The 11,640-nt window shown below is 44.9% G+C and overlaps 1 protein-coding gene across 1 annotated transcript in view; it reads left to right on the top strand.

The window, feature by feature from the left end:
- LOC310868548 (nuclear factor 1 X-type-like) overlaps positions 1-10,691 on the top strand; it is a gene marked incomplete at its 5' end in the record, with an annotated part of 34,027 nt that extends 23,336 nt beyond the window's left edge. The window contains 2 exons of the mRNA XM_083779008.1: positions 1,486-1,577; positions 4,365-10,691. Of these exons, the coding sequence (XP_083635134.1) occupies positions 1,486-1,557 (72 nt within the window). The 3' untranslated portion in view covers positions 1,558-1,577; positions 4,365-10,691. The remainder of the gene's footprint in view (positions 1-1,485; positions 1,578-4,364) is intronic.
- Positions 10,692-11,640: the final 949 nt, after the last annotated feature.

Below are 11,640 nucleotides of genomic sequence, written 5' to 3' on the forward strand. Positions count from 1 at the left end.
TCTCTCTCTCTCTCTGTGTCTCTGTAGCATACTAACTGTGTCTCTCTCTCTCTCTCTGTGTCTCTGTAGCATACTAACTGTCTCTCTCTCTCTCTCTGTGTCTCTTTAGCATACTAACTGTCTCTCTCTCTCTCTGTGTCTCTGTAGCATACTAACTGTCTCTCTCTCTGTCTGTGTCTCTGTAGCATACTAACTGTCTCTCTCTCTCTCTCTGTGTCTCTGTAGCATACTAACTGTCTCTCTCTCTCTCTGTGTCTCTGTAGCATACTAACTGTCTCTCTCTCTGTCTGTGTCTCTGTAGCATACTAACTGTGTCTCTCTCTCTCTCTGTGTCTCTGTAGCATACTAACTGTCTCTCTCTCTCTCTCTCTGTGTCTCTGTAGCATACTAACTGTGTCTCTCTCTCTCTCTCTGTGTCTCTGTAGCATACTAACTGTCTCTCTCTCTCTCTGTGTCTCTGTAGCATACTAACTGTCTCTCTCTCTCTCTGTGTCTCTGTAGCATACTAACTGTCTCTCTCTCTCTCTGTGTCTCTGTAGCATACTAACTGTGTCTCTCTCTCTGTGTCTCTGTAGCATACTAACTGTGTGTCTCTCTCTCTCTGTGTCTCTGTAGCATACTAACTGTCCCTCTCTCTGTGTCTCTGTAGCATACTAACTCTCTCTCTCTCTCTCTGTGTCTCTGTAGCATACTAACTGTGTCTCTCTCTCTCTCTGTGTCTCTGTAGCATACTAACTGTCTCTCTCTCTCTCTCTCTGTGTCTCTGTAGCATACTAACTGTCTCTCTCTCTGTCTGTGTCTCTGTAGCATACTAACTGTCTCTCTCTCTCTCTCTGTGTCTCTGTAGCATACTAACTGTCTCTCTCTCTCTCTGTGTCTCTGTAGCATACTAACTGTCTCTCTCTCTGTCTGTGTCTCTGTAGCATACTAACTGTGTCTCTCTCTCTCTCTGTGTCTCTGTAGCATACTAACTGTCTCTCTCTCTCTCTCTCTCTGTGTCTCTGTAGCATACTAACTGTGTCTCTCTCTCTCTCTGTGTCTCTGTAGCATACTAACTGTCTCTCTCTCTCTCTCTCTCTCTCTGTGTCTCTGTAGCATACTAACTGTCTCTCTCTCTCTCTCTGTGTCTCTGTAGCATACTAACTGTCTCTCTCTCTGTCTGTGTCTCTGTAGCATACTAACTGTCTCTCTCTCTCTCTCTGTGTCTCTGTAGCATACTAACTGTCTCTCTCTCTCTCTCTGTGTCTCTGTAGCATACTAACTGTGTCTCTCTCTCTCTCTGTGTCTCTGTAGAATACTAACTAACTGTCTCTCTCTCTCTCTGTGTCTCTGTAGCATACTAACTGTCTCTCTCTCTCTCTGTGTCTCTGTAGCATACTAACTGTCTCTCTCTCTCTGTGTCTCTGTAGCATACTAACTGTCTCTCTCTCTCTCTGTGTCTCTGTAGCATACTAACTGTCTCTCTCTCTCTCTGTGTCTCTGTAGCATACTCCACGCCAGGCGCCACAGCTGCCAACAGGTTTGTCGGCATCGGATCACGGGACAACAACTTTCTGAGCATCCCGCAGCAGACACAGGTATACTGTACTGTAGGGGTATAATAAACCGTGCTCACGACGGTATACTGCATTGTTGTGTGTGCGTGCGTGCGTGTGAACGTGAGAGCAAGAGTGTATGTGTGCAGAGGAAACTTGTCTGTTTTCATTGTGATTATCGGCCAAACTCAGGAAACTTACTTAGGTGGATGGACGAGTGCCAACATATTTCCTATTCCCCCGCTCCCTGAAACCTGCTGCTGTTTCTCTACCTCCACACACTCACTCCGTCCCGCGGTGCACCATGAATGTGTGCATTTGTATATGCGTGTATATTCTAGCGTGTGTACGTGTGGTTTACCATATGTGCTCAACTGCCCTCTCCCTGTTTATTTGGCACATATGGAGCCCCCCCCCCCCTTTCCCCCCCCCCCCTCAGGCAGCAGGCCTTGCTGCCTCTCCCTCTGTCTCTGCCTCTCTCTCTCTCGTTCTCTCTCTCTCTCTCTCCCTTGCTACCGATCTCTTCCATTCCTCCGAAATCCCTCTCGTTTAGACTCTCACTCTTTCCCTCGCTCTTGCCAGCTCTGCTGCACTAGTTGCTTTATTTTGTCTTTCCCTCCCTTGAACTCTGCTCGCTCTCACTTGCTTTTCTCTCTCTCTCTCTCCCTCTCTCTCTCTCTCTCTCTCTCTCTCACTTTCACTCGCTCCTCTTCCTTCTCCTCACCACACTGCGTCTCGTTCATATGCCTCCTCCATTACCCACTGCACTTTTCTCATTAGTGTCCAACCACACCCGGCTGGAACCAGCTCAGCTCCGCTCTGCTCCACTATGGTCCTCAACACATGGAAATCATCTGAAACTGTTCCCTCCCTCCCTCCCTCCCTTGCTCGCTCCCTCCCTCCCTCCCTCCTGAATTTCTCTGCCCTCTGCTCTTGACTGTGCCTGTTCTCCCTTTCCCTCTCCTCGTTCCCTCTCTTTGCTTCCTCTCCACTCTCCTGCACCTCTCCTCTCCCCTCCCTCTTTTTTCACCCAGACTTCTCGACTTCTTGTTGTTTCCACCGATACGTTTTCAGCTTTCACTTTGGAACTAAACCTTCTCCTCCTCGGACGCGCAGAGTCACTGCTCCTTTCTCTTCTCTCTTAGGTTCACTACAGTTTGTCGTACGCAACGCTCACTCTAGTTTGAACCCAGCTCCCTCCCATATCTTTTTCAACACACAGTACTGTAGTAGGAGAACATTTTGGATTAAGTTTCAGTCAGTTCCTTAATTCAACACCCCCCCCCCCCTTCCCCTGTTTGTGTTGGTAATAAAGCTCCCTAATACTCAATGCTCTACTTCAGAGGGTGGTGATGTCTGCTGCGGCATGGTTTCACTTTACAGGACACGAAGAAAGAAATAACAAACACACACGTATAGAGGACGTCGCATCAATTGGTTGCATGTGTCTCTCCGAAAAAAATGCCTCCACCAAAACATTAATAATTGATTAAGCCCTTCGTCGTCGTCCTCGGTCTGTGTGTTGTGACTGCAGAGGGGCATGGTGGGTTGAACGACTTCTCCTCGAGCTCAGCCTTCAACAGTGGGCTTCATGTGCCCTCTAGTGGCAGAGGGTACACTCTGCAGCCAGGTGGAGGAAGGGGGGTGGGGGCTATAACGGAACAACAGAGCAGAGAGGGAAGGAGAGAACCAGAAGGAAGGAGAGCGACAGGGTTTCGGCCCCTGGAGAAGTCACGTCCTGGCTGTCTCGTTACCCCCGGCAACCAGACATGATGTCATAGCCAGTTGATCTCGAATTGGAGAAGGGGGCTGCTCGGAGGGGGGGGAGGGGGGCGGGGACGCGGCGTGGGGGGGCAGGAAAGAAAAGAGGGTGGTCACTCTCTACTGCCAAGGATTTAGTGGGAGTGTTAGTGGGAGATAGATGGATCGTATGTGTGTCTGCAAGAGCCTACAGAGAGAGAGAGAGACAGAATGAGCGAGGGGGATAGAGACAGAAAGAGAAAGGGTGGAGGGGGTGGGGGGGGGGGGTAACTGAGAAGGCAAAAGTTACTAAGCCCAGGGGCTGCTGGGACAGTGCCCAGGAGAGCTATGGGGAGAGCGGGTTGGCTGAGGAGGGCAGGAGGCAAAAGGGGAGGAGGGTATTGGTGCGACCTGTTAGAGTCAAACACAACAAAAGCCTGCCTCCCTGGAGGCCCGGGGTAGTTTCCAAGGCTTGACTTCCAGAATGTTGGCCCATTAGCCGACGGTGCCAAATCCTGCCGGCGAGGCGAGGCGAGGCGGCCAACAGCAAACGACATCGACCCACTTCTGTTGTCTGCTCACGCTGGGCTGGAGAAGCCCAGTCTGAAGACAGTCTGCCATCCCCCCGCTGATGCCTGGCCATGAGTAGGCATTAGCTGCCTTGGCCAAATTAAAGACGTACTGTACACACAACCACAAATACTGACAGAACGAATTGTAATGGCTGTGGACAGTAGCCCACATGCAGACTGTCTTATTTCTGTACTGCAGCTGGGGGACTGTTTGTACCCGACCTCTAGTGGTCAAATATAGAACACCAGTGAATGCCCCGATGCTCCTTATTGTCTTCCTGAAAACATCCGTGTTCTAAATTCTCCTCCTAAAAAAGTCTTAATTACAGCTACATTTAACGTCTTAAGTTCCGTCTCAGAGGTCTTGAGACCTAGTCTTGTACCGTGTCCTCTACCATTTTCCATTCATGTTTATTTTACACGTGAAATTGGTCTCATTGTGGTATTCAAATGTCTTACATCTAATTTGAAAATACTAACCTTGTGCCTTCCCCCCTTTCCATTTCTTCTCTTCCAGTCTTGGTTCCTCTGACAAGACCTGTGTGCGAACCAGCAACTAGAATTCTTTCTTTACAATCGGGAATAGAAACATGGTAAAAAAAAACAAGAACCACCCCGCAGGATAATTGCCCTCCAAACGACCCACCGACTGGCCCCTTCACAACATGTCTCTCCTAGGAAAAACAAATAGCAGAGCGACGGAACCAGGAAATCACAGCAGCATGACGCTTTTTTTAGAGGAACTCTGGACCCATTTGCCCCATCAGAGGGAAAAACCCCCATGTTAAGGATAGATGGACGGATGGACGGTAGGATGGCTAGAAATAGAAAAAGGGTCGGAGGACGAGCAGCAGGCATCTCTCCAGAAACCAACCGGAACCGGCAGCGACACAGCAGCGACACAACCCAGAGGAACCTGAGAGGGAAGAAAAGGAAATTGTCATCTCCTTCTACTCCCTTCTGTTGCGTTTCGCCAACGAACGGCAAAGCAAACAACCCAGCTTCCCGGCGGCGACAGTCAGGTCTCCTGCATTATGCACTCACCCCGCACACATGGTCAAACTGCTCAACACGGCAGGCGCAATTTTTTAGGAATTCGAAGGGATACTGTGTTAAAGCCACAGCAAAGCCTGACCAACAATCAAACCGCAGTCCAATCAAATGAAAACGGACGCCCATTTGGTCTCCAATGGAAGCTGCAGTCCATGCTACTGGTGATGTCTGTCATCATTACCCAAAACAGATGCAGACACACTGTCATTTTGACCAATGTTCCTCTCCTTCTGAATGACTCTATAAAGCCCCCTCCCCCCTTTACTACTAACCACACAGAGACCATGCCAAAACATATCTTGATAAAAAGGTTGCACTACAAGCTGAATCAATTAACACTAATCTTACGATGTGCACTATTTACCTACAAGGCATGGGAGGTAAACAAAAAAAAAAGAACAGGCTTGCCTATTATTAGTTTTAAAGAGGAAAAATCATATGGTATATGAGAAGCCTTTACATGTCCTCAGCCCCACATTTCAGTTCAGTTTAACGACTCGTACAGTAGGCCTCCACTCGCTGTTCCATTTGCCCACACAACAAGCACTCAAATGCAGGAAATCCAAAAAATAACGTCTATCGGTGCCATGACCACAGCAAGCATATCCTATTTCAGTCCATTATGGTTAACGCTCAAATGGACGCATGCCTGCACACACACACACACACACACACACACACACACACACACACACACACACACACACACACACGCATACACACACGCATACGCACACACGCGCACACACACGCACGCACACACACAAAGTGCAGCAAACTACATACATTCATTCTCATTCTGATTGACAACCATTACAACAATAGACAGCATCCAGCAATTCCTCCAATGCCCCCTTTTATAATGTAGATTAATGATTTTATTTACTCTTGTGTCTTGAATTTGTTCCTTTGAATTTGTACTATTTTATAATTGTTTTGTATTTGAATGACAGCACCTTATGGAGAAACACAAGCAGTCAGAAGTGGGATTGTTAAAGCGGTGCAGACAGGGTGTGTCAAATCGTATTTGCAAATAGTTTTTATGCTTTGTTTTAACCTTATGTCATTATAGTCCTGAATGATGCAGTGAAGCACATCCATCTATTACTCCAAGCAGGTCAAAACAAAGGCAGGAGAATCATTCGTAGCTACCATTTGACTTGAGGTTTGGTGGGTGGGTGGGTGGTGGGCGAGGGTGGTGTCGGCTGGTGGCGGATCCGGTGGGGGAATGTTTGTGACAAAGAAAGTGACTGCCCTTTGAGGTAAGGTTGCTGTAGACGAGACCGCAGAAAGAGATGCTCTTCTTTTCGATCTCGTTGAAAGTTTACCCTGTTGTTTACACTCCCAGACGGCCCCTGCTCAGAGCAGAGCGAGTCATGCTGCGGAGCAAAATGAATATGTGACATATCTGTCTGTCCAACGGTCAGTCCAAGGGTAGGAGGACCCTTAGGCCAGCGATAGGAGGGTCAGAACCCATGGTGGCCATTTTTGGTGTTGGACTGGACAGGATCAGAATGAGGTTGACGGTTGCTGTGGTAACCGCTAACTCCGCTCTCCCTCCCCTCTTGCTCCTCACCGGCCACTAGCTATCGTGAGTAAAATGTGTGTAATAATTCCTTTAGAATTTGCCCTTATTGATCAAAACTGCACTTGAGAGGTCATGCCCGCCAAGCTTATTGTTTTTATAGAGTAACCACCACTTTGTTAGTTATCAGTTCACCGCCTTTTCACCATCTACAGATGAATCACTGGGATGGACACACGTTTATAGTGGAAAACAACTTCTGAGACACACAAAGCAATCATCAGACATTGTTATAGCAGCACTCATGTGTCCAGCATGCAAATATATACACAGCCCCGGGCAAGATTGAATTTATTTTAAAGGGAAGTCTTAAATATAGACAATCTGAGGAGGCCTTTATGCTTTTTAAATCGTCATGTAATTAAAACCCCACAGCATTATCCCATTTCTATCCCAACAGTTTGATTTAAAAAAGGAACAGTCAGATTCAATGCAATTCAATTCAGATCACCCCCAAACCCCAACCTCACAAAATAACTGGACTGCCTTGGCCACGTTCTTCACTGCAGGGAAATGAGCGGCCGAGTGACTTGTCGTCGGCAAACCATCTCATCAGCTTCATATATAGAGAACTAGCAATGCTGCGTGAGATTTACGATGGCTTACGGTGATTTTGTTTCTAATCTATGGAAGTGCCTCTGTATTCCCATTATGCAATTTGTCAAACATGAATTCAGGTTCTTTTTTTCTCACATAATAAGCTATAGTTAATGGTGAAATCTTATGTCGGGAGAGGAAAAAACCATGACAGCTCACTAGATAACTGCAAGCATCTTTATATGATACACATATATATTTATAGATACATACTTTTTTTTTTTTTTGCAAGATAAGCTCTGTGGCAGTCTAGTTATTTTCTGAAGCATTGGCGTACGTAGGATGCATCTAAACAAACAAACAAAAATACCCTGCATATTTTGAGCTTAAGTACCAGTCCCCCAAAAAACCCTCACTTGCATCAACTAGCAAAAATAAATACAAAAATAAAAGTCCACGGCAAATACAAACAATAGATACTTAGATAAAAACAGTACGTGATAATGTTAGTTGAGGATTTAAAACAGAAGAAAACATTAGATTTTTGGTTTTTTGTTCTTGTGTTTGATGGGAAGTATTGTTTATTGAAACTAAATGATGTATGTTGATTGAGCCACGTGCAATGCCTTGGGTAGAGGAATTGTGTTTGTCTGTTAGAGATTGTTTGAGGGTGTTGAGAGAAAAGAGAGGGTTTAAACCCTCTGTTTTTTTTGTTTTAAGTCCTCGTGCTCTGGGACTCTAAATACAAGGGCGGAGAGTAAAAAAAATCCCAGTCTTTGTAAGTTTGGGGAAATTGTTTTTAATTTCCTGTTTGTTTGTTTTTGTTTTTTCCTTTATTGCTTTCTTTCTTTTCTTTTTTTTTAAAGAAAGAATATTAATTTGTAATGATTTGTTTTCAAAATGTGGGAGGGCTGAAGGAACAATTTAGCAAAACGTAAAATATATATCACTATGAAAACTGGTGCTTTCTACAAAAAATAAAGTACATTCAAACTCTATTATACATAAATAATAAACAAAATTAAGTGTTATCATAAAGCAAATTTTTAGGAAAACATGCATTATTCTATTTTCTCTTTTTGTATTTACCAAGGGGGGAGGGGTTCATAGTATGAAAATGTTGTTGTGACAAAAGGCATTTTTCTTCAACCTTTACCCCTTAGCAGAGGAAGACTCAGTTAAGAAACATGAAGCCAATTTCCCAGAGCAGCAGAATATAGTGTTAGAATTGGCACTGGCCAACCCTTGTTGTAGAGTCAAATGTACAATTTGTCCACACTATCTCACATCCAATCATTGTTGGGTACATCCAAACAGTAGTAATCATATTTCTGGACACAATCTACCCCAATTAATCACACATGAATTCCCCTTTTTCTTTTCTTTTCTTTTCTTTTTCAAGTGTTGACCCGACCAAGAACTTTGTGTTTGTTTGGTGAGATGGGAGGCGTATTGTGAAATGACGGATTTGTCATGGTAGATGTAGTTGACTATAGTAGACTCCTGTCTCGAACCCAAACTGTGAGAGGGAATATGTGACCTCTGTGACAAAGAGGATGCTGTGTTCAATTCAATAACAAATAAATGAACCCTCCCCCCCTCCCTCCCCCCATCCAACCCCTTCCTCCACCCCTTGCTCCCAATTCCCCCACTGTATATGATTCTAAATATTTGTTTGGTGATGTAGTGTTATAGACTCAGAGCATCTTAAAGGTTGTCCCTAAAAAGTGCCTTTTGTTCACTGATTCCATCTTGTAATCCTGAGTGCCCGTCTAAAAAAAAAGGACAAAAAGAGTCCCCTCCTTCATACTTCTTCTATATCCTCTCCTTCGTTTCTCTTCTTCTTCTATGAGCTTTTCAAAGCAAGTATACATAGTACTAAAGGAATTTGGTGTGATTTAGTTCCTCCTTTTATTGTTGAATAATTAAGAAAAGCGGAGAAAAAAAAACACAAAAAAAACACAAAAGAAAAAAATATTTTCTGTCTTGCTTCTCTTTCCTCTGTACCTCCTTGTCTTCTGTCTCTTGGACACTGGAGTAGTCTGTAGCCGCGTAACGCCCCAAACCCCCCAAGACTCCAAACCCCCATGCTCCCCTTCACCTTTATCCCTTTGACTCCAAACCCCCATGCTCCCCTTCACCTTTATCCCTTTGACTCCAAACCCCCATGCTCCCCTTCACCTTTATCCCTTTGACTCCAAACCCCCATGCTCCCCTTCACCTTTATCCCTTTTTCTGAACGGAGGGGGTAAAAAAAAAAAAAGAATACGCAAAAACCTTTTTTTTTTTTTCTTTTTTTTTTGTCTGAGCAGAATGCAGTTAGCTCACATGTTATCCTTGTCTGTACGCTTCACATTGTATTACCATTACCCATCTCTTCAGCTTCTCCATTCAACAGCTAATGTAAGTGAACAAGTTGCACCGCTGGGCTCTGGGCTCTGTACTGAGGGACAGGGGCTGTCCGAGAGCAAAGGAAGTGTTGTCCCCGGGAGCATAATGTCAGTGACAAATCAATCATCTAGTAGGGTAGGATCAGGTGGGGGTGAAGCACTCGCGGACGTCCCTTTGACTGGGCGAGGGGAGATGGCCAGCAGGGCTGCTAGAATAGGCAAGTTTGTTTGTAATTCTTGTTTTTATCTATTTATTTTTTTATAATTGAATTTGGATTTGCTTTTGCCTCTTTTTTTTTCTTTTTTCCTTTTTTATTGCATCGATACCTTCAATTATGCACCTTTCTAGTGGTTGAATGAGACCAGGTATTTTTTTTGAATGGGGAAAATGTACCTGAAATGACTCTAAGCACCTTATAAACGGATTGGTTCCAGAGCAGGGAGACTGAAAGGCTCTTATTTAGTACAATCATAAAGAACCCATACATACACATAGCTTCACAATATTGTACCGTCTTACCATCATATTGAATTCACAAAGAATGAAAGATACATTGACCAAAGTGATATGGTTCCAAAAGCTGTCTAGCACACTGTCCACAATATGGGTGACTGAACATTATATGAGCACCTTGGTATTTCCACCAGCAGAGAATCAAGAGCAGACTTGATTACAGAGCCTATTCCTTATATCCTGCAAAAAAACACAAAAAACAAACAAAAAAAGAATGATAATATGCAACTTTTATTTTTTTCTTTATCAAGTGAGTGAAGCCAGCAGCAGTATTATCAATTTTAGCCTTGACAAGTGAAAGCACCACAGTCGAGAAGCCATAACAGAGACAAACAGGTTGCACAGAGCATGAAGTGTGTGCTGCATTTAGGGAGGGAATACCACAAACCTCCCTGCGTGTCCCTGCACCACAGAGAGAGAGAGAGCAGAGCACAGTCTGATCCCGTGCCTGGCCATCCGTGTTTTTATTTTCCTTCGGGTTTGTTTGTTTTTAACACGTTTGTAGGGCGCTGGGCCGTATTTAGTGACGTGTAGACTGCGTCCCTGGCTTTCCACACCCCTCCCCTCCAGCCTGCCCCCCCCAGAGCAAACCTAAGAGCGCCCCCTCTTGCTCCTCAGAATAGCATCCCTCCCTCAGAGTCACACCACCCAGAGCCCATGGTGAAATGCATGTGTTAATTACAGTTTCTTTTCCATAATAAGAAAAAGCAGTTTGAAAAGAGCAACACCTTTACTTGATTGAATAAAAGGATGTTCTTGACTGTACCCTGACTGTGTCTGTGTTGTTTATTATTTTGTGTGGTCTCATCATGGCAGAGAAACATTTGGTTGTCTTAGGACCACAGCCAAGACTGTATTTAACAAGATCCAGAAGGTTGGAAGACACTTGGAAGTTGGAACCATGTGGTTCAATGTCAAAAACCATTAAGAAAATGCCATGTGGGGGCACGGTGGAGTCAGTAGCGCTGTCGCCTCACAGCCAGAAGGTCCTGGGTTCGATTACTGCCAGGGACGCTGTGGATGCTGGGGGCTTGTTCTCTCTTCCGCGTCATCAGTGCCCATACCTGAGGTGGGGTTGGCGAAAGGGCCTTTCAGTGTGGTGTTTGCATGCGTTCACCCCGTGTCCCCTATAGGGTACCCTCACAAAATAATCGGTTACTTGGTTACAATAAGCGTTATAGGGTCGTCCAATATAAAAAAGATATTAAGAAAAGGCCATCTATTGTGCTTCCCTGTCATCCAAGCTGTACAGTGCTTTCTATGGTGCTTACCGTGCTCCCCTGTCATCCAAGCTGTACAGTGCTTTCTATGGTGCTTACCGTGCTCCCCTGTCATCTATGGTGCCTCCCTGTCGTCTAGTGCAGAATGTGGCTGCCATGACTCATTGCTGGGACTAGGAGATCAGATTCTGAGCACATACAGTAACCTCGGTACTAGCTGCACTGCACTGGCTGCCAGTAACCTTTTGAATTGATTTTAAGATTGTATTGTTAATTTATAATGACTTATAATGTCTAATTAGGCCGGGACCATGTTGTGTGATTTTGTGAGTTGTAGCAAACCGGTTCTGTGATCACACCTAATCACAAAGGATTCTGAGATTTGCATTCTTCGCCTTCTCATCCACAACTTCTTCTTCTTCTTCTTCTTCTTCACCCCTTTACCCTCTAGCCTCCTCTCCCACTGTCAGCATCACCATCATTATCTTCAACTG

This window comes from Protomyctophum parallelum, assembly GCF_964188405.1.
Source record: "Protomyctophum parallelum genome assembly, chromosome: 13".
NCBI lineage: Eukaryota > Metazoa > Chordata > Actinopteri > Myctophiformes > Myctophidae > Protomyctophum > Protomyctophum parallelum.